At 36.0% G+C, this 28,000-nt stretch overlaps 1 protein-coding gene across 3 annotated transcripts; it reads left to right on the top strand.

Annotated features, from left to right (window-relative positions):
- The first annotated feature begins 242 nt into the window (after positions 1-242).
- Positions 243-27,868, top strand: CHODL (chondrolectin). Of its 3 annotated transcripts, XM_087895047.1 has the most exons (8): positions 283-783; positions 18,562-18,874; positions 19,603-19,760; positions 20,561-20,608; positions 20,956-21,042; positions 24,513-24,615; positions 25,941-26,019; positions 27,277-27,868. In XM_087895047.1, exons 1-8 carry the CDS (start codon positions 684-686, stop codon positions 27,277-27,279), a joined length of 891 nt encoding a protein of 296 aa, XP_087751173.1. In that variant the 5' UTR covers positions 283-683; the 3' UTR covers positions 27,280-27,868. The 3 variants fall into 3 exon arrangements, with proteins under 3 accessions (XP_034280080.1, XP_087751172.1, XP_087751173.1); XM_034424189.2 differs by lacking the exon at positions 25,941-26,019 and having other exon boundaries at positions 243-783; XM_087895046.1 differs by lacking the exon at positions 27,277-27,868 and having other exon boundaries at positions 282-783; positions 25,941-26,130.
- Positions 27,869-28,000: the final 132 nt, after the last annotated feature.

The following is a 28,000-nucleotide window of genomic DNA, read 5'->3' on the forward strand; positions in this document are numbered from 1 at the left end:
AACAGAGCCCCACTTGGGAGGGGGGGCGGGCAGAGTGGGAGCCCTCAATGAAACCTGAACGCTAAGAAAGATCGATGATGACGGCTTGGCTTTGCCAGATGAATTTTGGCCACCGCTTTAATAGCCCCTGCAAAAACCAGCTCAGGAGAAGAGGGGGGGGGGGAAGAGAAGGGGGGCTGCTGAATTTGCTGTTTTTCGAGTGCCCCCACCTCCCTCCTCTGAAAGCTCCACTGCTTCAATTCAGACTAGAAATCAATAGGATGGGGGCGGCGAGGCTCCCGGTTGGCAAAAGGCCTATATAACCAGCAGAGAGTAGCTAAAGCTTTCCCACTCCCCGGCTTCCAGCATTAGCAGGCAGGGCAAAGCCGCTCTGGGGGGGCTCCGCAGCAAGCCTCTTCGTCCCTACGGACAAGTCTGCCTGGGGCTGGAGTTGACCAGCGAAGGCGTTGCGTTTCTTGGAGCAGGAGATGAGTGGAAGGGTCACAGCCAGACCGGAGGCGGGGTCTCGGGAAGCCTTGGCTGCTGCAGCTGCCGCGGCTTAGTGCTTTTACTACGCCCCCAGCGCAGAGACCCTTCGGTGACTTGTTCCCTGGGAGGTGTCGGCGCTGCTGCTGCTGCTGCTGCAGGCTGTCTTCTGCTATTCTTGAAGCTTTGGTAAGACGTTCCCTCAGCCGCTCGCTGCTATGCTCCCTTCCCAGGGTCGAGCTCCCATCCCGCTGCTGGTGGTAGCGGTCGCCTGGTTGCTGTGGGCGAAGAGCTGCTTCTCCCAGCGCCTCTTGAGCGGTGAGTAAAGGGAAGACGCGTCCAATTTATTCCAGTTTGGGAGAAAAGTTCATCCGTGGATTCAGCTGCTCCAGGACGTCCCGTTTTAATCTCTAGGGTTGTTCTTTTATTGTCCTCCTCTTGTTTCCTGCTGCAGCTGACCAAAAGCTGTTAGCGGTCCTTTGAACAATGGCTAAAAGTTTCTAAAGAGAAGATTCTCCGGAACTTCTCTTAATCCCACATTCATTGTAATTATTTAGTTATAAAATAGATGGGATCTTATTCTAAGGCTATCTAGAAGTAATCTGTGTCTAGTTTTGTACACCCCAGGAGATGAGCAATGCCCGTTGAAACAGTTTAGATGACATTATGTGAGAGAATTAAACGCTTAGATTTAGACGTGAACACTGCTGAGATGCTACATCTGTATCCTTCAGTCTTCTGATTTTTACGAGCATGTTTGCCTTCTCACTCTATCTCCTCCTATACTACTTACTTTGAAATATTTTTGCTTTTTCTGCTAATAATGGTACGTCCATTAAATATCACAATATGTTACCCTCACAGCGAAAAAATTATATAACAGTTATGATGGAATGACTCTCTTTAACAATACAACTAATAGTAATTTTGGTATAATGTAATGTATTTTCCAAATTTTTAGCTTATGTTCCAAGTAATTATTCTAATCTGTAGTTAGTCTTTTTGTTCCCAGAGCATCCACCAGACTTTAATTTCAATTAATGTCAAGAAAAGTATTCACCCTTCCTCCACCAAGGCTGTATAATATATTCTGCAATCATTTCCCCATCCTACTCTGCCCCCAGAGCACAAAAGAGTAAATTGTATGAAGCATCCTTTCAATACATCTAAGGTTTCAAATATGATTACAGCCTCTGATTGATAGTGTGGTTGAGAAAGCTCAGGTTTTGAGAACAGCTGTCAATTAGAGTCAGTGTCTCTATAAACAGAGTATAAGCCTTTCTTTTTATATTATGAATACCTAAAGGTAAATACACCAACAATTGACCAAATGAAGATGTTTTTCTATCCTGAAATATTCTCATATGTCCAAACCACATAATCTTTGAAGCAGACTGTATCACTATCAGAAGTTGTCTTACAACTATTTGCTACATATTACTAGTTACTTGTATGAAAATGGTTTGCTAAAATAGAAAATGGGCAACCAATTTCAAGTTAGTCATTTTGGAATATATCTTTAGAGAATAATAGCACTGGGGGTTGGCTTGGTTTACCTAAATATCTATTTCCTTGTAAACTAATGTCTAACAACATCATAGACTGTGTATTTGTTTATAAGAAAAGATATGTCCATATTTTCTAAGGATATTCGTTAAACCTTTAAAAACAAAACAAAAAACACCTCACTTTTTTTCAACAAGAAGTTCTTGTTACACATTTGAGTTACATTTTCTTTGTTATGCAATAAAGTTCAATCTACTGTCTCCATTAATGCTATAACTGGCCAGTTCTGGATACAGAATTGTTACAAAGTAGAGCAGGCATTTTTCTGATACCAATAAAGGAGAATATTTGTATCTCGGTTGAAATGAAGAGTCCTGATGATGTTACCTAGTTTGGATAATGAAACATTGCAAGAAAAGAGCACCAAGGATCCTACATTTTTCTGAGACATTACATAATGGATTTTCTCATCCATGTCATGCCACTGCAAATAATTATAATGGGGAAGCTCTTGGGAGGGCCAAGAATTCACAATAGAGATACTGAACTTGATGTGACTATGTGCTGCGTTCAACTTGAAAAAAAGTTTAAATCGAGTATAGTTGTATGTAAAGTTGCAGAGTACATAAGTAATCTCTTTCCCTCCAGTTGTTCCTTGTTGTCCCAGAAGATTGGGTTGGAACAAACTCAATATCAGGAAGGTCACAAGTATTTTATTCATGGCATATAGAAACAAATTAATGACATAAAAAAGACTAGGTTAGACAGGACAAATATGATTCACTATGTGGAAGTACTTTGTGTCACAGAAGCAACATGCTTCAGTCTATGAAGGCCAAGAATGTCATTTGTCTTTTGATGTGAATTTTGTGACAAAACATGACAATTTTAAACATGATATGGCATCCATCAGCAGGAATAGATATTAAAATCTAATATTCAAAGGAGACACATTTTACTTTTTTATGGATACTTGTTAGCAGAGAGGTAGTTCTTATACAGGAGAGCAAATTAGACAGCCCTTTAACAGCTGGTCCGATACATGAGAACCAGCTGTCTTTTTAAAGGGCTGCCAATTTTTAACACACCCTAGATATTGCTGTTGATTTACCTAATTATGTTCCCTCATCTTCCCTTACTGAAGGTACACAATGAAAGATGTTTACCATTAATAAGTACCCATGTGATTCCCTTGACTACAGAATATGCATAGCATACCTTTCTATTATAAATTTTATGACTGTAAATGCTCTGTGTTAGTTAGATCCCAATGAAAGGCCTGGCTGATCCAGATGATGAATGAAGACTGCCTGGTTCTTCTGGCAGACTGAATAGTCATTATTAACTACAGTGTTGCCAAATTTTCCCCATTAGTTATGAAGCTGAAGCAGCAAATATTATCCAATAAGGTGGAACCATGTTATACCTACAATTTTTAATCATCCTGTGTATCACTTTGTTATTCATGAATTATGATAGCTCTATGTTTCTTACTTCATAAATGGATGCCACCATTGAGAAAGCTCTGGTATGAATTCTGGGTGGATGGAACACTTTCAGAGATGGGATACTCAACAGGCCCTTTCCAAGTGAGCAGATTCATTCTGATAATCTCATAGTGAAAGAAGTATGCAGATACACACATCTTTGTCAGAGGAAAATACTCCTTGAAAGATTTGTTCAGCCTTGTTAAAGGTGAATACAATTTCTTTGACATCAGCCTTTATTTCACATACTGAAATATTATACTGAAATATATAGATATTTCCTTTTCCTATATTGAGAATACCTGTAGACTTACATTTAAACAGATGGTGAGAAGCACATTACATGGCTTCCAGTTCTAAGCAGTATGCTTTAATAGGCCTGTGCAAATTAGATCCAATCCATTTAAAATTGTTGATTCAATTTTGAAAAATTAAGTGAATTCAAAAAGCCATTATCACATTGTCCAACTGAGGTTATTGGATTAAGATGGTTAATTCATTAGGAAAAAAAAGGGGGGCTATGCAAATACCCATTAAGACATCCAGTTAATCGATGAAGATCTGATTTGATTTGATAATTGAATTAGAAAGTCAATTTATCTTCAAATCAATTGTACTGCCCCCATTTTTGGATTTAGTTCTCATGAGGTTACAGGTAAAAGAAAGGTTAAAAAACTGGATACAAGAAAAACACAAGAAAAAAAACATTTTAATGGATTCTGTTAGGTATGATACATCTCAACTGATATATAACAAACCCTTATCCCTTTCAACTACTGATGTGATGGAATGTTTCTATAGGAACTAGCACTTCTGATCAATCTACGTGTTATTTACTGCTGCCTTTTAATCTTCTGAATGAGAAGAAATGGCATTTCAATCTAGACAGAAGTGTTGGTTTTGTCATGAGCAGAAAAGAAATCAGTGGTCACGGTCATAGTGGAAAGGAAATACATTCACTTATGGAAAAGGGCTGAGGAAAACACTTTAGTCCCCAGATATCTCACAGTAGCTTGAACTAAACTTAACACAACTGAAACAGTAAAAAGAATTTCCTGGTGACATTTCTGCCAGAAAAGAATTGTTTCTGTGGAGGATTAATAAGGTAATCATAATTCATATTCCACATCCTCTTTTGTAAATGCAGATTGTTAAGGCATCATTTGTCCCTAATGTAAGGTTTTGAAATATTCCACAGAACTGAGACACTAGACAATGGTGGCATTAGTTGATTTATTATTGTATTGATCCATTAGTCTCTATGCCTACCTGTAGTTAATGTTGCTCCAATAAATGTGAAAGGGAAGAAATAGATCTTATTGGAGTGCAGGAGGTACAACCATGGAGTCTTGATTCTGTAAAAGCATTTCAAGAGACACAGATAAATAACAGTACTATTGGAAACTGATACATTGTCTGGACAAATACATGGCAATATCCTTTGGGTGAATAAGATGATTTCAAGATTTGGACAAGATATTATTCATGTTTGCTGACATCCATCTGTAGTCATTGCCATCTGATTTAGATGAATGGAATACTAAACTGATGTCTGGATTAGTAAATAACTAGATGAATGCCAACAAAATTCAATCCAGATAAGATGAAAATTCATTCTGCTTTTACCTTGTGGATCCAAAATGATCTACATAGCATTCAGATTTGTTAGATATGCTTGCTTTTGAAACATCTTGAAAACTCTGTTGTGCTGCTCATGGGTTAGATTTAGGAACATAGGTTGTCATTTATAAAAATATTAATTATCTCTCATTAATGTTTGGCTTTATTTGTGGTTTGGGATTGGGTACTTTATGTATCTTCTTTATCATAGTCTATCAAAAAACCACTGGCTCCCAGTCCTTACATTTTAGGAATACTAAACAAATGCCAAGGCAAACAACATAAACTGAAATGCATTTTTATCTATGATTCTGATTTTAAGTTAAAAAGTTAAAATTATATGAAACACAAAGACAAAGAGACAGATAGCATGGAAATGAGGTCCTCTTACTCTGTCAGCCACCTCCAGTGGTGACTGTCCCTCTGGCAAAGCAAGCCAACTGACAAAGACAAGTTTTAATACTGTTCTGGAAGACCAATGGGTTTGGAAGAATTCTCACCTCTGGTGGTAAAGTATTCCACATGGACAGAGCCACAGTGGAAAAGGCTCCTCTTGACCGCTCCTGCCAGAATTCCTTAGCAGCTGGGATTTGTAGTAGGTCTCGTCCATTGGCATGAATTGGTGAGCTAGTTTCATTGGAAAGAGATGGCTCCTTGGATATCTTGGTCTTAGCAATTACATATCACATTTCTATCCTATCTACCGGTAGTTTTTCTATTAGCAATCTAAAGGAATTCTTCCTATTATTATTGGTAATTATCTAGTGACTTCAGTAGTGTTATATCAGTAATCAGAGGTAGCAGAAATAACATCATTTTTTTTTAAAAAAAGTTATGGTTCCATAAAAGGCATAGCCCCTTAAGCAAATGCTAGCTTTTAATATTAATAGTTTGTCAATTCAGAGACAAAGTATGCTATTTAGGCCCACTTTATACAAAAGAGTTCTCTTTGGAAGAATGATCAGGGGATGGAACTCTAGATTCCTTATGCTTTAAAAGAAATTAAATCTATACACATTTAAAATGAAAGAACAGATCTATAACGGTTATTTGAAGGAAGAAGCAAGCAATATCACCCTGTATTCACTTTTACTAGATAAGTGATTTATGTATACAATAGTCAGTTGTGATTTTAACATATTGTTTTCTCATGTCATCTTGACTTCTCTGTTTGATGGAGTGCTTTACCTCCTTATACTGTGAATTTATAAGCAGGTCAGAAATTACTTGGTAGAGGAAGAAATGCAAGCAAAGCTGGGTCTATAGCTGCCCTTCCTCATCTCTAACCACTTTTAGAGCTTTTTTTTTTAAAAAAGAAACAAAAAACAAAGGACTGAAATTTTATTTATTTATTTATTTTATTAAACTTGTATGCCGCCCTCTCTCCCAAAGGACTCAGGGCGGCTCAGAACGATAAAAACACATAAAATTCAATATACAAATATAAAAACCAATAAAATCCCTTTAAAAAACCCTTCAGTCCAATCCGGCCAGGCCAAATAGCCATGTTTTGAGGTCACGGCGGAAAGAGCGAAGGTCAGGGGCCATCCGGAGCCCAGGGGGAGCTGATTCCACAAAGTAGGCGTGCCCACAGAGAAGGCCCACTCCCTGGGAGTCTCCAGTCGACACTGTCTGGACAACGGGGCCCCAAGGAGGCCCTCCCTGTGATAGCGCACCAGGCGATGGGGAGCTGTCGCTGGCTGCAGATGGTCCACCAAATAGAAGAGTTGCTATTACCTTCATTTAGCAAACTGAATATATTTGGTTTGAAATCTGGCAAAACATTTTTAATTAATACTTTTCTTTTCCTGAGCTACCTAATTTTTCTCCTAGGCTTTTCTACGGGAACTAAAAAAAAATGCCCTCAAGAGACTGGAAAATCAATGAAATGATGCATTCCTATTTCAATTCTACTTTGCCCTAGAAGACAGTAGAGTACAACAGGATGTCAAGAAAAGATTTTTCTTCTGAAAGATGGTCTTTATGTTTGAATAGATAGCAATATCTTGTAGACTTATATACCACTCCTTAGGGTTTTATAGCAGTCTCAGCATATTGCCACCAACAATCTGAGTTCTCGTTTTACTAATTGAAGAATGGAAGGGTGAATTAAGGTGAACGGGTCAGGATCAAACTCCTGACTGTGGGCAGAGTTTGTAGCTGAGGGTTGACATGTGGGGTCCTTGTTGCTCTCTGAGCTTGCTTGTTTTCTTGCAGACCTTTCATTACCCAAACTAGGTAACATCATCACTAGCACTGATGATGTTACCTAGTTTGGGTAATGAAAAATCTGCAAGAAAAAAAAGCAAGCTCAGAGAGAGTGAGCTTGCAATACTGCATTCTAACCATTGTGTCATCATGGGTCATATATATGCCTTAACTTTGTATATATAAATTTAATGGAACTTTGCAAGTGTTTTTATATACATATATTTCTCTGCATATATGTAATTTTTCTCTATAGGAAGAAAAATGATTGGCAGAAGTTTTCCAGGAAAAAGGAAGTTGGAGGGCACAGTAGCAAGGCAGTTGTCTAGTGGAGGAGGACATAGTAGCATGTAGTCACAACTCTTGCCAAACTGTCAAGCCAGGATTTTCTTATCTATGAGTACAGGAGAGGAGTAGATTAAGGGTTCAGTTTAGATGTGCACTCAATCTGATCTGAGTGGTTACTTTCCCCTCTTTCCCCTTTTTAAATACAATCAAACATTGAAGGCAAATTGTTTTGCATTATCAAAGACAATGGGCAATTCTATCATTTATTCAGTTTCACCTCTAAAATGAACTTCAAAAAAAGATACCTTGAGTTTTCAGAATTTTCATCATGAGTTTCATAAACTAGTCCTGATCTTTATTACTTAGTCCACCTCTTACTGTTCTGACTCTTTCATAACATGAAGTTTATTGAACTTTACAGGTTGTCCTGTTTTATCTCATCTGCTCCTAAGTGCCTTATGCCTATTTTCCACATTGCAGTGACGTTCTGAATCATGATTTGAAATAATACTGTTGTAAGCAGGGTATAGATTCATATAATTACCATATAATTATATTCATATAATTAGTGGTAATTAATTATTGTTTATGCTCTGTGCTTATTGTTAAAAACCCAATAGATTAGAATGTCTTCAGTTGGCAGAAGCGTTGGACTTTAAAAAGTTGTGATGACAAAGTCAGGAACATTTGCTGAGTGGTACATGACCCACACTATTGTTTCTATGACATCACATAGCACAAAATGATGATAATACAGTTTTCCAAAAATGCAATTACTTTAAGTAACTGCTGGGCAAGAGAGAAGAGAGTTAATCTTATTAGTTGCTACTTAACAACCAATATATTAATCAAAGCCATTATTCCTTAAGGACTGTTGTTTGCTGTCAGTTTATTTTTGTTTTTCATTTTGTTTTTATTGTAGATTTTTTTTCTGCAGTGTCAATGTACATGACTGCATTTACATACTGAAGTAGGAGAGTGGAATATTGAAATCTATTCAGTAATGAAACAGACATAAAATGAAGACAATTGATATTCAGTAACTGTACTAAAGAATGGCACAATCCAGGGCAGAATTTCAATAAAGCTAATAATGTTCAACTAATAAGTACACTTCTACATTATACAAGCAGAAAATAAAAGAGCATATATCAATCTATATCACAGGGAATTTAGAATACAGTAATAGTTATCTTCCTGCTCTGTCTGGAAACTAAACAATGCAATAATGCCTCTCTTCATATTATTTTAGCTTTGTGAGTTTTACTTTTCCATGAATGGCTACTATGAGGCCAGACATTCTGACACTGATATCACAGAAATTTCTAGAGAAGATAATAAGGACAGTGATATATAAGCCCCTGGAAAACAATGTGATAATTATCAGAAAGCAGCATAGTTTTATTATGAACAAATGTTGCCAGACTATCTCATTTTTTGATCAAGTAACTTCCAGAATAGATGTTGTAGCTTTAATATATTTTGAGTTCAGCCAAATATTTGACAGAATACCCTATGGCATGCTGATTAGCTAGCTAGCTGAATGTGGGCTGGGTAGCATGACAATTAAGTGGATATATAGCTGTCTTGAAGATTAGGCTCAAAGAGTACTCTTTAATAATCCTGCATCAATCAATCAACCTTTATTACGGTCAAAGAGCAGCATAAATCCTCCGTCATATTGGAGAGAGATTCAGAGGGATGCCACAAGGGTAAGACCTAGGTATTTTATTCCTCAATATTTTAATTAATACTTTAGTTATGAGTTGGTGAGAATGGCCACTATATTTGCAGATGCCACAAAACTGAATGAGGTAGTTAATACCTTAGAAGATAGAAATAGCATTTTGTTATTTATGTGTTTAAATGCGACGCCTCGAGGGGTTAGGAGTGGGAGGCACTGTTTTGTGGTGGTTCTCCTCTTACCTCTCGGGTCGTATGCAAGCGGTATTGATGGGGGGGCAAAGGTTGGCCATGAGGCTCCTCACTTGTGGGGTGCCCCAGGGGTTGGTCCTCTCACTTCTTCTGTTCAACATTTATATGAAGTCGCTGGGAGAGATCATCTGTGGTTTCGGGGTGAGGTATCATCAGTATGCTGATGATACCCAGCTTTTTATATCCACCCTGAACCAGCCCAGTGATGCCCTCGACGTGATGTCCCGGTGCCTGGAAGCGGTATGGGTCTGGATGAGGAGGAACAGGCTTTGGCTCAACCCTGCCAAGACTGAGTGGCTGTGGGTACCGGCATCCCGGTCTGATCAAGGGGTTCCATCTTTGGCTATAGGGGGCGAGGTGTTACCCCCTGTAGACAGGGCACGCAACTTGGGTGTCCTCCTGGACTCATGGTTGACCTTAGAAAATCATATAACAACTGTGACCAGGGGGGCGTTTGTCCAGGTTCGTCTGGTGCACCAGTTGTGCCCCTATTTGGACCGGGATGCCCTATGCACAGTTACTCATGCACTAGTCACCTCCCGTATTGACTATTGCAATGCTCTCTACTTGGGGCTGCCCTTGAGGATCACTCGGAGGCTTCAGCTGGTACAGAATGCGGCCGCGTGGGTTGTGATGGGAGGGTCCTGATACTCCCATGTTACACCTCTCCTGCGCGACTTGCATTGGCTGCTGGTTGCCCTCCGGGTGAGATTCAAGGTGAGATTCATAGTGATGACCTATAAAGCCCTACATGGCTTAGGCCCAGGATATCTGTCGGACCATCTGCAACCAGCAACAGCTTCCCATCGCCCGGTGTGTTCTCACAGGGAGGGCCTACTCAGGGTGCCTTCGGCTAGACACTGTTGGCTGGCGACCCCAGAGGTAGAGCTTTCTCTGTGGGCACAATCACCCTTTGAAATCAGCTCCCCCTGGGGCTCCGGTTGGCCCTGACCTTTGCACTTTCTGCTGCAAACTAAAAACATGGCTGTTCAAATTGCCCAGCCTGGACTGATGAGGTTTTGATTATTTTTAATGTGTTTTATGTGTTTAATATGTATTTTTAACATGGTTTTATTTGGATTGGGACTGTATTTCTTAATTGTTGTGAGCCGCCCTGAGTCCTATGGAGATAGGGCGGCATACAAATCAAATTAAATAAAAATAAATAAATAACATAAATGTTGTGGATAACATTTTAAATATTTTGATTAAGAGAAATAAACTGAAACAATTAAATTTAAGAATTCTGGCATCAATAGCTACTTCCAATGTGTATCACACACACACACACACACACACACACACACACACACACACACACACACACACACACAAATGATATAACATTGTGAAATCCCAGTAAGGCTACACATGCTTAGATGACATCTTTCATCATCATCATCATCATCAAAGATTTTTCAGAAGAGAGGCCTTGCAGTTGTGCTAAATGAATGGCACAGGTAGCCATCTGAGCTATACTTAAAATAATTAATTAAAGATGTGATCTGTGGTCTAATGGTCTTTGGGAAGATTTTCAATTTGAAATTAAAATTGAAACATGTTTATAATAAGCCAGCAAAGAATTGTTTTTCTTTTTTACAATCCTAAGTGCTGTCTGACCAAGTACTCAGTTGGATTTTATCCGACTTAACATTCCCCCTGTCTCTCTTCAAGATTTATTTGTTTATTTACTTAGTTTGTCAAACATGTACAAGATAACAGGAATAAGTATAAACATGGATATGATAGGAAATGGAAAACAACAACAATCACCTTTCAGCTGATTTCATTGCATGGTATATTACATCCACATTTTTTTGAAAGGTTCAGTTGAAAGTCAGACATTTCCCCAAGGCCACATAGTAACTTTTTACTAGAATATAGCTCAGTGTATCTGTCATACACTAAGTACTGTCTGTTGCTGTCAAATTTTAATTTGTTAGTTTTCTGAGGGATAAGCTGATATGGCTCAAATTCTTAAGGCAAAATAAGATTGGTGGTGTTAAATATGTTTATAAAATTATACATATGCAAAATGAGGGTTGCCAAACAAAGCAGTGCTTGCAATATTTCATGTCTTTTATGTGCTGTTTGAATCCCTTGAGAAGCTAAACAGTGTAATCTGAGTAACACTCTTAAGTCTTTGGCTAGAGTTGCATGATGTATTGAACCATAGATTAGGTAACCACATTGATACTACAATGTTATGTGAACCCAGTCAGTATAATTAGCTTATGGTTTAGTGCATTGTGCAAGTCTCAGAAATTAGGTAATCCCATAAAACCCATATTTTGGTCTATTGTTCAGCATTCAGATATAGTGTATTTCAATGTCTTCAGTTTAGATATTGCAGATAAAATTGATGAGTAAGACTAGGTTTTGTAAGATAAATATTTTTCAGCCTCCGTTTTCAAAATTGCACTGCTTCTGTCAACTGAAAATACCCGTTCCTTTGTGATTTCTCAAAGTAGTATTTTGGGTGTCCACCTCAGAGAAAATAATGCACATCTATACCCAGATAGCTCAATGGACATGGAGGCTACCATAGATCTCTGCAAGACACTGGTATTGTCATTTTGCGATGAGCAAACTCTTGGCGTATTCTTGAGAGATATCTTCACATTGGTTGCCAGCATAATTTAAAATTATTATTATTATTATTATTATTATTATTATTATTATTATTATTATTATTATTATTATTATTTAATTTGATTTATATGCTGCCCTTCTCCGGAGACTCAGGGCAGCTTACAATGCGCTAAGCAATAGCCTTCATTCTTTTGTATATTTATACAAAGTCAGCTTATTGTCCCCAGAACTGGGTCCACAATTTACCTACCTTAGAAAGGATGGAAGGCTGAGTCAACCTTGAGCCTTGGCGAGATTCGAACCTGCAGTAATTGCAGGGAGCTGGTCTTAATAACCAGCTTAGTAACAGGGTGCCTTAGACCACTGTACTATCAAGGCTCTTGGTTTAAAAACATAATTTAAATTACATTATTTAAAATTGAAGTTCTATATGGTCAAGGAATAGCAAAGAAGGCTTGGTTAGGTAAATAATAAATGTATTTCATCCTTTTGTTGTATATTGTCTTAAATTTATGGATGAGAACTAATGCCAATATTGATACATTTGCCACATATAGAAAATAGTAATACTGTTATAATTAATAATTTGGTGCACAAATGCCATCAGAAAATAATATACAGGTAGTCCTCAATGTACGACCACAATTGAGCCCAAAATTTATGTTGCTAAGTAAGAAATTTTAAAGTGAGTTTAACCCAATTTTATGACTTTTCTTGCTACATTTATTAAGTGAATCACCGCGGTTGTTAAATTAATATCATAGTTGTTCAATGAATCTGGTTTCTTTATTAACTTTGTTTGTCCAAAGGTTGCAAAAGGTGATTAAATGATCCCAGGACACTGCCACCATCATAAATGTGACTCAGTTGCCAAGCATCCAAATTTTGATCATATAATTATGGGGATGCAGCAATGGTCATAAGTGTGAAAAATGGTCATAAGTCACTTTTTTCAGTGCCATTGTAACTTTGAATGATCACTAAATGAACTATTGTAAGTGAAAGACTACCTGTATTTTCTGTTCTTAAGACATGTCTAAACATCTAAAAATAGTTTCACTTTCTGTCTTAAACATATTTATTTAGTAATTGAAAAAACATTTCCTTTGTATAACGAGACCTGTATATTTTTTGGAAATCTATGGATACTAAAACATTGCTGAGTAAGATATACATACAAATTTTGGTCTTACACATGCTCTTTCCACTTCAAAGGTGTATTATTGCAAATACAGAACAGTCCTTAATTATTCCATTCATAGTACATATTAAATATTTTAAACTACCCAGGACCCCTTAAGGGGTTTTTTTTGGATGGGTATATCCAGAATTTTTCATCACGATCAAGTTAAAATTACGATATTGCTTTACATTAAACCTAGTAAATGCATACAGTATACGGATGTACATCACTTGATTTCCATATATATGACTAGTGGTCATGTACCAGAAAGAATTGGGGAAATACCTGAAACATTACAAGCTACAAATAACAATACTTTTTAATATATCTCCACACAATCATCATCACAAACATCATATGTTATACTGATTCCTAAGCCACTTTTCAAAGGTCTTGGGTGATACATTTATTTAAAGGCCTTGTTCTTTGACAAGAAGCTATGAAAGTATTGACAGAGAAAATAGTGAAGTCATAAAAATGGAAAATGCTTCCAAAGCAACAGTAAGGTAAAAGAAAGTGGAACACTTCCATACCACTTCTTGTATCGACTCTAAGTGATATTGGAAGATCTATAGCCTCACCACCAAATGGTGGTGAGATAAGAAGTCTATGTGGGAAACTTTTTTGGGTGCAGTTACAGTGTCATCTAGAATCATAATACAATATTTTCCAGAATAAACAGGAATTGTTGTGAGATAAGAGGAGATTGGAGAAGAGGAAGATCTTTTTGATGGTTCTCTTGCACTATGGAATATACTGCTGGCCTCTCCATCCTAATTGCCCTTTAAGAAAGATAAGAGATCTTTATTTTTAAATAGATATTCAATATTTTTATCTTGGAATATTTGTTTTACTTGTGTTTTAATCTTTAATGTAATTAATTAGACAGCTCTTCTATTATTGCTGAACACTTATTTAGAATCACAAGGTATCAGTAACTAATGACTAGTTTTGTGGATTGTATTTATGAGAACCCGACATAAAATAACTTCTAAATAGAAAAATAAAAGATTACTTGGAATATTAAATCAGGAAAATGTGCTTTGCCAGCAAAAACAAGTACTTAAATTGTATATGTTTCTGTTTCTAATGATATACAGAGTACAGTTATGAAATTATGCCCCTGCAGCTGCTTTTGAAGCGTCATAATATAATATGATTCTATTTCTAATTAAGTTACACTGACAGTACAAAAGAAAACACTGCAGTAAAACATTTGTAATGCTTAATTTAATTAATCAACCAACACATTAACGTTCTTACAAAATGGTAAGATAGGATGATTGATAATCATATGATAGGTTATGGATGGACCACTCTTTGCTGTGATTCCAGGAGACCTAATTTAAGTGGTAAAATAATACGCCAAAGACCATATTAGAGGAGCAGATATATTACAAACTAAATAAATTACTGCAAATGAGAACAGGAGACATGAGAAATAATTTAAGAGAAAACAGGCATTATCTTGTGAGCCACCCACATTTATCTTTAAGATGGGTAGCCATACAAATATTTTAAATAAAAACTCCTTTTTATCCATGCAATAATCTTTTATCCTTATTCTTTCTTATTCTCTATAAACAATTGAATGGCAAGAATCTCGTGGTGACTTCCATGCTTTGTTAGTTACTTCCAATTTTAGTGTGAGAAAATTAATATGCCATAGAAAATTACTATGCTATGCTATTACTATGCCATACAAAGCTTTTGTGGAAAGCAGGCACATGAAATATTATTCTGAATTGGTGCTTGCATCTCCAATTTTCTATAAATTTATATAAATGCATGAAGATTGGAAATCATTCTAAATGCAATAAAATATAAAAGTACAAATTCATAACATCTGTAATTGGTGGCAATCTCAGTTTTGCTATGTTAATCAACACCTGTAGAGTAACTGAGAAGCATTTGTATTTATTCAAGCAAAAATGAATGGAATAAAGCCTTCATTAGTTCTGATTCATCTGGAGTTTCTCAATGAAATTTCTATTTTGGAGAATGTAACCTGGGGGTCAGCAATATACTATCTTTGAATATTGAAATATTTTGTCATTTCTTCCTGAATGTTGCAGTTCTTGGTATGAGATCAGTTGTTTGTTTATTTAGTTTTCTACATAGACTGATCTGCTTCTCCTCTGGAAAGGCAAAATAAACATTGGTTAGCTAGCATGTATTATGTTATAGGTTGAGAAGATAAATGAACAAGTTTAAAATATGTGGAATTAATTATTTTCATAGTGAATTAAATATTTTTAAAAACTAAATTAATAAAATAGCTTCAATGGGTCAGGTTCATTATGTTTCTTGTTATTCCTCAGTTTAAATTAGCTTTTAAGTCTACATTTTAGTCTGCATTTCCTTTTCAATTTCTTAGTTGATGAAGAAGAGATTAGAGATTAGATCCTAATCTTTTATGCCAATAGCCTACTACTATTCTGATTTCCAGGATATTTCCAAGATTAGTTGCTGAAGTTCTTCCAGGGACATTAATTCCTGGAAGTCTTCTGGACTTTGCTCCCTACTTGGATTTTCAGTAGAGTTGCACAATATGAAGAGCCAGTTCTATCATCAAGTTTGACCTTCAGGTATTTTCTAGGAGGTTGTTATGAAATACAAAGTCTTGGTCCTTCATCAAATCTTATTTCTTCACAATCAGTCATAACCTCTGATTTTTCTCCAACTGTTTGTTTGTTTGTTTGTTTGTCAAACGTGTACAAGATAACAGGTATGAATATGAACATGGATATGAACAAAGAAAATGAATACAAATAAATGGGGACAGTAGGACAGGGATGGTAGGCACCCTGATGCGTTTATGCACGCCCCCTTTATGGACCTCTTAGTAAAGTAGACTGATGGGATTAAGTCCTTGCTCGCAATGCCTACGTGTCTATGTGACATTGTGGAATGAGAGGATTGATGGGATTAAGCCTCCGCTCATGGTATACGTGATATCTCACCTGTGCTGAGCCATCCCGGCAGGACCAAGGAAGTGGTCATATCATACCCATATATGGTAATCATGTGTACATCCAGAAATGAATATACTGACTGAAAATAATATATAAACTTGTATGTAACAACCCTTTGGGGTTCAGACTTTGCTGAGCTATCGCTGCTGAACCTTGCGCAATAAACCTTTCCTTTTGATAAAGAGCTGGAGCTCTTTTCTGTAACATTAGGAATGGGGTGAGATCCACAGTAGACAGTTTAAGGTTGAAGCTGTGAGGGTTAGATGATGTAACAATGGAGTCAGATAGAACATTCCAGGCATTGACCACTCTGTTGCTGAAGTTGTATTTTCTGCAATCGAGTTTCGAGCGGTTTACCCTGAGTTTGTATCGATTGTTTGCCCGTGTATTATTGAGGTTGAAGCTGAAGAAGTTGTTGACAGGTAAGACATTGTAGCAGAAAATTTTGTGTACTATGTTTAGATCAAACCACAAGCGGCACAGTTCCAGATTGTCCAAGCCCAAAATTTCAAGCCTGATGGCATAAGGAATTCTATTGTGAGTAGAGGAGTGGAGTACTCTTCTTGTGAAATACCTCTGGAAGAGTTGTTGCCAGCTTGCTTCAGCATAACAGCCCCTCTTATGGCATTGGAAATTAAAGGCTTCACAGCACAGTAGTTAATAAGCAATTTGTCTCTGCCCATATCTAGTGAAATTATAACTTCATTGAGAGGTTATGCAAAGAAAAGAAATAAAATTCTTCTTTATAGAACATTTGATATTGTGTGTAATCATTGGTGTTTGATATAAATTGCAAAGAGAGAAAAAAGAAACATACAGCACAAATCAGTTATATGTGTATATGAGGCAGGAATAGATTATTTAATTTCTCTGGGCCTAGTATTGATTCAGTACTAGAGACCATTCAATCTTTAGAAACCATTGCTCTTTATTTTGCCTCATTTATTCACACCAGACTTTGATATCTATCTTAAGGTAGATAATTTTTAAGAGATAAAAGTTATTCCCAATTAACCAAGTACTCTAGACATTTAGGTGAGCTAGGCTTGTGTGGGAACAATTTAAAAATGGGTTATAAGTCATCGCTGCACATTCTGCTAGCTAGAATGCCTTTCCAGTCTTGCATTTCTACTATCTCACATAATAACTTATTAAATATCCACAAACAAAAAAACCTGTTTCTCCAGGAGATATCCATTCCCCCTGTTGAGACAGAAAGAAAGCCTTTAGAAGTAATGACATGTAACATATTCAGTGGTAGAGCAAGTATATTGAATGGTTCAAACCAAGATTTAAATTTGAATATTTTTGCTAGAAAAATTATGAAGTAAGCACAAACTCATGTTTTTGGCTACATTATAATCCAACCAGTAGTGGGTTCCATTTATCTTCGCTACCAGTTTGGACTCAGGAGCATGTGCGGGTGCACGGGGCGCTTCTGTGCATGTGCAGAACCTTCTGCGGCAGGGGTGGGTTCTACTTACCTTTACTACCGGTTCACAACAGGAGTGTGCGTGGATGCCTGCTTCGCTTGCGGGAGCACGTGTGCTTCTGCGCATGCGCAGATAATCAATTATGATGTCTGGGTGGGTGGGCGGAGCCTCCCGCCACTTTTATTACTGATTCTAAAGAACCAGATAGAACCAGGAGCAACCCAGCATTGTTTTGCACATGCGCAGGGCATCCATGATGACGTCCATGCAGTTGGGCAGAGCCTCCTGCTGCTGCCACTACCAGTTCACCCAAACTGGGGTGAACTGGTAGAAACCCACTACTGAACCCAACCCATGCTCAAATTGTAAGAATGAATAAGCTGAAACATTTCTAGAAAGCCACCTCCTGGAAATAAAACACCTTTTCATGTATGTTGTTTCAAGAACTTTCCATGACTACAAGGGAAATATATAATAGCTTTCCAACACAGCCCAAAATGGGCAATAATACAGTATGGAATGAAACTATAACATGTGAACAACATGCTAGCTTTTTTAGTGGATTCCTAATAGTTTAAATCTCATGTACGCAGAAAGAAGCAAGTGGACCTATGTTTTCTTTACCTTTTTCATGTCATATATGTTGGGTGAAATAAAAGTGTTTCCAAATGAATAATTCCAAACGTACCAAGTAAGTACATTATGCATGCATTGTGTCTTTCCTTTTAAAATTTTAATTGTAATAATAAAGCGGGGAAAGCAATATTGTCTGAGCATAAATGAGTTATAATATAATACAAGATGTGCTGAAATCTATGGATATGAATAAAAAATTTATTCAGTGTTATTTTGTGGGATTTTTTTTTTAGGTCAAAAGATATGCTACGGTGATTCAGCACATCTCTGCTACAAGATTGCCTATTTCCAAGACATGTCTCGGCGTGTGGGTTTTCAGGAGGCTCGCCAAGCTTGTGAAATGGGTGGTGGAGTACTTCTCAGTCTTGAAAGTGAAACAGAACAGAAACTGATAGAAAATATGCTGCAGAATCTCACAAAATCAGGTCCAGGGATTTCTGATGGAGACTTCTGGATTGGTCTATGGAGAAATGGAGAGGGACAAACCACATCCAGTGCCTGTCCCGATCTTTACAAATGGACAGATGGAAGCAGTTCCCTCTTCAGGTAAATGCTCTTAATATTTTATTCCAAAACTCCTAGCATTAGAAGACCAAGATGTATATGGAGCTAGTAGCAAAAAAATCCCCTCCAACTTGGAGATTGTGTTGAGAGGTCATGTGTTTTGTCATTCTTGCATCATCTTGGTTTTATTAGATAGTTGTGAGTTTCATACTGTATTTTTCTATTGCCTCCCCACATCAGTATGGATTTTTATCATTATTCTTGTACCATTCTTTTCCATTGTGCCTTGTTCAAATATAATTCATAACTGTGTTAGTGAGATGATAGGTAGTATCTACCAAGAATTGCCTGTCAAATATAATGGAATATGTCTTTTGGTCTCACTTGTTCCTGAATCTTGAAGAAAGAATATTTCTTTCTTCCCATATTCTGCACTGTTATTCAAAGACATATTTTTGACAAACATATTTTTACTGACCACTACATATAATAGTTTTTCCTTCCATTATGGGTTTGGATGCCAACAATGTCCATTTAGGGTTGTTGTGTTTTTTGTTTTTTTTGTATAACTTTAGTATAAATTCTGCAATAGATCTTTGCCCCAACTTATGCTTATTTGGCATGGGAAAATGTAATGAAGGAATTGCACAAAGCCCAACGTCTTAGCTAACTTGGAAATATGGGAAAACTGAAAGGAAGAAAAAACTATTTAACAGAATAATAAAGATTCAAAAGTTATATTTTGCATTTGTTATATTTCTGCTTTATAGAAATTGGTATACTGATGAGCCTTCCTGTGGGAGTGAAGCTTGTGTTGTGATGTATCACCAGCCAACAGCAAATCCAGGTTTAGGAGGGCCTTATCTTTATCAATGGAATGACGACAGATGTAACATGAAGCACAATTTCATCTGCAAGTATAAGTCAGGTAGGCCATGATAAACCAAGTTCTTGATGCAATCTTTTACTTTTGAAGCACAGATAAATCAGCAGTGGCACTTTTTGTAAACTAGACTCAGAAATAAGGAAGAAACGCCTGAATAATGTAGTTTACTGTTAAATAATGTTTCTGCCTTTGTGTTTGTCTTCTGAATTTTTCATACTGATGACATGTAGGCTGCTAAATCATTCAGTGCAATAGCAATCTAATAGATTTTATAGGTCTGATATTGAGCTATAGAAGCTCAGTTAAGCTCACCTAAGTAGTCTCATAACTAGGTCAGATAATGTGTTCAAAATAATAACCAAGTAAGATCAATGTGCTTCATAAAATAGTTGTGTAAAAGAATGTATTAGTTATGATCTGTTCTATTATATATAGTTCATATATACATCCTTCACTGTTTTTATTTTTGGATATTCTGTGAAAACAGGACAGATATATATCACATGATCTTTGAAATAAGAATGGGATAAAAATAGAATGTTTAAAAAAAGTTCTGGGCCTTGTTTTTTCCTAAATATCATTCCATGAAATACAGTGCTTCATATTCATGTTTCTATAAGTCTTCCACAATTTAGTGCCTCTTGAGGCTTGGAAGTTACAGCAACAAGTCCAATTCACTTGAAAAATGAACTGAATGAGTATTCAATTTGTTTTCCCAGATGAAAGTAGACTGGGGGAGGGTAGGTATAAAGGCTGAAAAATCTTATTAAAGTTATTTTTGATGTTGCGTACAAAACAGTAAAAATAATATACTTTTTAAATGTTTCTTATTGATTTAACAGAAGACCTTGTAGAAAAAGAATCAGGACACAAAACAGATTCACATCATGGTAAGAACATTTTGGACCGAATTGCGGTGTTGAGAAATAAAATCTGAATTATTTTTGAAATCGAAACAGATTAAAAAAGCAGGCTAAGTTGGAACATTTGAACTATCATAGCAATTCAGAAAAATATCCAACTGTGCGTTTTATAGCATATTTTGATAACTTTTATTCCAGATGTGATTCCAATGTTGCAATAAAACCTGTAGCCAGAATTTATCACCCACACTTGATTTTAAAAATGATTAGCTGTAGAATGTTGTTACCTTGTCTAAGTATAATCACCCAAGCAGATGCAGACATAGAAAACAATTTTACTGTTCTTTTCCCCCCAAAAACCTGTTTTTTTTCAGAAATTCAAGCAACAGTGCCAGCTGTGAAGCCTAATGATCCAAGCAAGTCAGAAGATGATTTTCCATTGGTCGTTACTGAAACTGGTGGTAATTGATATATTTAGTTTTTAGATCACATTTCAGAATGCTATTTCGAAAGTCCAATTAGATGCACTTAGCATTTTGAAGGAAAAATGATATAAATTTGGGATAGACATCCTGGGATTCAACAGAAAGTAAATTGCAGAAAGGAATTTCAAGTATAATTTTCTGGAAATGCCAATTGAACATAAATGAATGCAGGCAAAATGGACAGCAATAAAAACAAAATCCAATAAAATGTTGGCAAGTGAACAAATACTTGAAATTTGCATTTTTGAAATTAACATTTTTCTTAATTCAGTTTTTACAAATGGCAGGTCATGAAATAAAAAAAATAAAAAAATAAAGTGGTCCTATTGGCCATGACAACAAGAACATGCTGTTGTACCAAGTTTGCTCTTATACATGTGTGGAAACTTGGAAATCCCAAATCTAGCATCTTGGAAATATAGACAGTTGCAGATTAATCACATGATAACTTTTATGCTTTGTGCCATATGCTTGCATGGTGAATGTTTTGCTTCCCTAAATCCTATTGCATTTTCAAGGTCAATAAAGAAGTAGAAAGATGTTGTGTCCAGGAAGGCCTTAGTACAGCTCCAACCGGTATACCAGCTATATTTCTTTCTGGATAAGGAGCACAGACAATCATTCATGTGTTTATTATCTCAGGCTTGACTGTTGCCATATTTGCTCTTAAGTACTACTTGGAGCTTCAATTAGTCCAGAATGCAGTGGAAAGGACTGCTATAGGCATGCCTTGGTATGCCTATGTGATACTATGTGATACAATCAACAAGACTGAAGATTCAAGTTGCTGTTTATGACATATAAGTGTTGTTAGGATGAGGATAGCTCTAATCCTAGCTCCTGTAGTATGGGATGGGTTCAGGTTTTTGACCACTCTTCTTTAATATCTATGTGAAACTCCTGGAGGAGATCATTCATGCTGTGCAGCATCATCAGTATGCCAATAATATCATGTTATACATCTCTACTCTGGGTGATGTGCTGCAGTGACACAATGCATTGAAACTGAAGAAACTGGCTCCAATTTAATCCTGGCAAGATAGAATGGCTTTGGATTTTAAGCACTGCAGGTTCTGGTGACATATCATTTTTGGCTCTAGATAGAGTGGCACAGAGCAGGTGCACAGTTTGGGGGTCTTTCTAGACTCACAGCTCCTGTTGAAGGTGGGGGCCTTTGCACAGATTCGTCTTTTGTACCAATTGTTTCTGTTATTTCTACTATTGTTTCTGTTCTGGACTTGGAGGCTTTTCTTGGGTTGGAATTTTCATAAATCCTTCAATTAAAGTTTGTTATCTGTTAGGATGCAAGATCACATCTCTGTGATGGGATTTGCCATATGGATTAGGGTTTCTCCAATATTCATATGGCACCCATCCTGATAGCATTCCAGAAAGTCTTAAAACCCTGGCTGTTCACCCAGGCCTTAGGCTAGGGAAATCCTATTAGATATGTTTGGGAGCATGAATGTTATTAGTGGACTCACAATCTGTTCTTCTTCTATATTCATTTTCTTATCCCTTCTCATCCCTTCTTTTTTAAATAACATTTTTTATATTTTCTATTTCATTTGGTTTTATTGTATGTTGCCAGATTCAATTTGGATTTGGTTGGTGTCTAAATTGAATATATTGAATTAGATACATTGAATTCAGCTCCTTGTTTAATAGGCGCTACATAATGGAAGTCAATTCTGGCCCATTTCTAGTGAACTGCTTCACCAGTCTACTCCACCCATGTTAAAAAAGTTCAATTCAAATTCAATTCCCCTTCAAAATGAAGGGGAAATTTGCCTTACACTCTTATGTGTGTATTGTTTAAGAAAATAATGATAGACCTTTTGCTTTTCTTCTCCCTCTGTTGGAAATATGGAAGTCTGAAGGTGGTTTTTAGTTGTTTTAGTTGTCAGCAATGATCTTTCATTAAACTAAAGAGAGTAAAGTGATTATAAATTTTAAATGACGTTATGATAATTAACAGTGAGAAGACTTAGGAAACCTATAATGAATGAATTCTGTAGGTAAGGTAGTCAGAAGGAAGGAAATTATTTAGGACAGATGAAGATTTTAAATTTTGCATATAAATATATTCATGAATAAGTAAAGAAATAAGATATTTGGGAAATAAAGAGTCTTTCCAAGTTTGTTAATGTACGGAACATAGCATTTAAGGAATATTATTTAATAAACTGAATTCAGGTTGGCTCTGTTTGTAGCTGTACCATACATAACAATTAAAACTATAGATTGGTTTCTACACTATCTTTAAAATGTGTTCTCTGGCTGAAATGTTCAGATTAAAAAATATGAATTTTAATATACTGTACATTGAAACAAATTTCATGTAAACCTTGGAACTCTGTTCATTAAAAAATATATTGTTTCATATGTTCTAAAACAGGTGCGTCCAAGCAGCGGCCCATGGGCTGTATGTGGTCTGGACAGCTGTAATGTGGCCCCACAAAATTGTAAACCTTTAACAAGATTATGTAATCTATACACATTATTTCAAGGTTCTGAGTAATGAACCCAACCAATCCATCAATTATGAGACTTTCAGCCTTCTCAAATAACTGCTTTATTGAGAACATCATATCGACACTTTTGAAATGCAAAACCAGCTCTGGTTATTTCCCATGCTTTCAGTATAGTAAAATAATAGACAGCCCCTTCCCGCCTTGTCACAGGTCACATTGTTATATAGGTGCTCTGACATCTCCTTGGTAACTTCTTTCAGTCTCTGGCCAGCACCTATTGGAATGACCTTGGTTCCCACAAGATAGTAAGTTGTTGATGTCTGGTCTGACATTCCAGAGCTCCAGAAAATGGCTGCAACAGACCTGATCCGTTTCAAAGTTGACACATTAAATATATATTTTATATGTGGGCCAAGACAATTTCTCTTCACAATGAAGCCCAGGTAAACCAAAAAGTTGGACATCTGTACTCTGCTTTATTCAGATCTTTTGTTATACTTTTTGTATAACCAAAGGAGCCATAGTGGTGGAGTGCTTAGAATGCAGCTTTGCAGGCTAACTCTGTTCACTGTCAGGAGTTTGATCCTGACTGGGAGAAGGTTGATTCAGACTTCCATCCTTTTGAGGTTAGTAAAATGAGTGCCTAGGTTGTTGAGGGCAATATGAAGCGGTATATAAGTCTATGCTATTGCTATCCCATTGGTGGATAAATTACTAGAGTAAGCAACTTTAAAATACATTTTGAAACTTTCTCTTGGTTGTATATTATAGGGGAAAATTATTTTTGCCATTAGTGCTTTGAAGAAATTTCAGGATTAAAATATTTAGTTACCTTTAATCACTGTTTTCAGAGTCCTTGGTTTGCATGGTGTCAACACCAAGCAAAGTAAAATATTTATATATTTATTATTTTGCTATACAAATTAGTCCTCCTATATTTTAAAGTGTAATAACACTCTTTTTTTCTTGTAGGTCTAATTCCTAATTTAATTTATGTTGTTATACCAACCATACCACTGTTGTTGTTGATATTAGTGGCTTTTGGGACTTGCTGTTTCCAGATGCTGCATAAAAGGTAATTCAGTGTTTTATCAATCATAACAATTTGTATCTGTGATTTTGTGTACTTTGGAATATATGTTTACATCAGTCACTTACTCATATTCAAATCCAGTGTACATAAAATGCAAAACTAGTCATCCTGAATGACATCCATAATATTGCATGTATTGTAAAAGAAGAATGTGTTTAAAAATGTAGCCACCTACTCAAAGATAAAATGTGCAACGTAAATAGACGGAATTAGTTGTGGCCCTGTCATAGATCAAATAGTATTGTTAAACCAATATAGATTAGCTTGTTGCTTATGTATAACATCATTAGAAAAGTAGCATTTCAGTCTAACATCAAAATAAAGCATATTAGCTTTACAGTATGAATATTCTATTATATATTCTGCTTTAAGCAGAAGTAATTATGCTCAAAAGTATTTCCTGCTTTGGAAATATTCAAACGAAACATTTTCCAAAGATGGATCATTTCATTTTCCATCCCCTCTTAGAATATTATGGCCACTGTTCATTTTGTTTTGTGAAGTGGGAATGCTGTTGCATAAGAAAAGTTAAACAATGCTCCGGTGTGGAACTTTCTATCCACTTATTTTCATAATATTTAATATTTAATCTTACTTTAATGTATAATTTCCCAATTTTCTTGGCAATGCAAGACCTGTCAAATATAGTATAAGCGGCTGTGTCCTAAAAAAAACAAACAAACAAAAAATCAAGGCCATCTACTCAGTCCAAAGAACTCACAAGATGTCTTGTTAGAGCTTTCTTGCACAATCTTCTGAAGTATTTATGTAATCAATTTGCAAACTGTTTCCCAAAACTTCAATGGTGATTGGGAAGGATGCATGTAAATAACTATATGGCAATTATGACATTCGGTTTCCAACAAGGTAACAGGCTTACTCTCTGCCACTGAGCAGGGGTGTGTGACATACACTCAGAAACATGGGTAAGAAACACAGGAGGATTAATTAAATGTTTCAAGAGGAAAGAGTTGATACAAAGTTGCAATTTTAGTAGCAATTCCAAATATAAATATTTATATTTATGAGCTCCAGGGGAAAAAAAAGTTGGTTTTATTTTCTCCAGAAAATGCAGCAAATAATTTTTTTTTGCCTCCTAAACATGTGATATGTTAGTGAGGAATTATGGAAGTTAAATCTAATATTTAGAGAATGTAGGTTAGCAATACTGAATAAATATTTGGTTATAAAAAAGAAAACAATATTGGACATGCAGATATTAACCCATCATATTAGGAACCAAGCATTTCTCCTGTGCTTTATGGCAAATCATTCATGCTTAGAGGCTTTCCCTTTCTTTCTTCTAGGGAAGCAAGGAGAAACTGCTTCAATGATTCATCTCCATTATCATCTGAATCCCTTACAGAACATTTAGATTCTAACTTGGTACATTGCTCAGTTTCTAAGGTCATCTTTTGATTCTGTTTTGAAGGCAGAATGTCAGTGCCTAAGCTACCCAGTATTCTTCTAAAAAATTAAAAACGCTGATTACTTTGAGCTTTGACAATCTTGAAATTATGATAAACTCTTATAAACTCATGGAAAGTTAGCAGTGTTCCTACTGAACAATAGTTTGGGGAATATGTTCTTGCCACATTTGTTCAGAGGAAATCCTTTAAAATCAGCAGCAACATTAATAGCTTTATTTGGCTTCCTTCCATGCTGCTGTAATATTTAAAACAACCATTTTGAATGCCCTTTCAGAAGAAAAATGGGAAGCAAATCAAATGAATCATCATCACCACCATCGTCATCCAAAAGCTATATGATTGCAGCCTATCAAAAATTTTTGCCACTGAGTTGCAATTGTTAATGTGAAAGAAGTAAAAGTTTTCAAAATACAAAGAATAATAAAATGTTACTTTCTATCCTGCCCTCCTTTGGGGAACATAGTTCATGGCACAGCACTCCAAAAGCAGCCCTCGCTGTCCAACAGCTCACAATTTTTGTTCAGAAGTTGGCATTAAAAGAGTAATTTCATTCAATATGGACTGCTACATTGATATTGCCTTGTCTTACAGCAATATTACCCAAACTGGGTAATCACAACCAGGTGTATACATTTACACTCCCAAAATTCCCCAGCTAGCTTTAGGAGTAGAATTTCACAATCTGGAGAATTCTCCAAATTGGGAAACACTGTTCTATGCCAATAGAATTTGAAGCCACTGGCTACGAAGGTCTTCAAGTACTCACCTGGCCAGGTGCTTGTTTCACTGGAAGATTTCCCACATTTATATAATCATTAGCCTTTTCTTCAGATTTCCTCAGTTTTGTTGCGGTTTTCTTCTTGCTAATACTTTGCTTTATGCTTTAACTATACTAATGCAGAAGTTATTTATAAAAACTCAGTTGGCACTAAGTCATTGATAAGCTAATTGGTACAGGCCTTGTGTGTTAAATATTGCACAAGACCTATAGGCTGTTCAGATATCTTCCTTACGTCTAAGATTAGTTTTAAGCTATATGTATGTAGTGCTTTTGAACCAGGGTAAATGAAGCAATATTCCTAATACAAACATTCAGATATTTTTTTTATAATTTATTCCTTACCACCTTCCTTTATTGCAGAGTTCCTAGTTGAATATGTGAAATTATGTGAACCAAATGTATAGCCATGGATTTGTGTTTTTAATTTTCCAGTAAAGGAAGAACAAAAACCAGTCCTGATCAGTCAACACTGTGGATTTCTAAGAACCCAAGAAAGGACAGTAACCTGGAAGTATAGAAAACTGGCTGAAAAGAAAGCAGGAATGATACTTTTCAGGATTTCTTAGATTGTCTTGTTAAATATTAGTTTGGAATGGCTTGAAATTGCAACAGATCAACAGAATGAAGTGGAAGCTCCCCCTTGAAATGATTGCTTGGATCATTTTTTAATATATGATTTTTGGTTTTTAATCCCATAGCAAACATAGCCAGCTAAAAGAAAATAAGAATATGATTATTTTGCTAAAGAAAGTAATTTGGCTACGAATACTAATGAGATAGACCGAACATTTTGAATTCATTCCATGTGACAGTTGTAGTACAAATATTTCTAATTTAACCTTTAACATTTATTTCCATTATTAATTTCATATATATTGTATTGTTTCTCGCTAATGGATGGACTGTAATTCCAGCTAATATGAATTTACGATGTATTAAGATAATTTATCTTTGCATAAAAAATTCTACACTAGAATATGAGTTATTGTAATCTCATATATGTAAAAATATTTATCAGTGTTAATTTGAGTGATGAGATTCTTTTTTAAGGCAAAGAAAATGATGCACAGTACTTGATTATTCTTTGCTACCATCTATTTTTGATAATGCTTGTCCAATGTTAGCACAAATTATTCTACTCAGGTCATATTAATTA

The sequence above is a fragment of the Pantherophis guttatus genome, chromosome 5 (genome assembly GCF_059756535.1).
Source record: "Pantherophis guttatus breed Tessera chromosome 5, ASM5975653v1, whole genome shotgun sequence".
Classification (NCBI taxonomy): Eukaryota; Metazoa; Chordata; class Lepidosauria; order Squamata; family Colubridae; genus Pantherophis; species Pantherophis guttatus.

Excerpts from the sequence above, each read along its gene's own strand:
- CHODL (XM_087895046.1), top strand. The coding sequence starts at position 684 with ATGCTCCCTTCCCAGGGTCGAGCTCCCATCCCGCTGCTGGTGGTAGCG. Across the intron at positions 18,875-19,602 it reads GGAAGCAGTTCCCTCTTCAG|AAATTGGTATACTGATGAGC; the intron begins GTAAATGCTCTT and ends TCTGCTTTATAG. Across the intron at positions 21,043-24,512 it reads GGTCGTTACTGAAACTGGTG|GTCTAATTCCTAATTTAATT; the intron begins GTAATTGATATA and ends TTTTTCTTGTAG.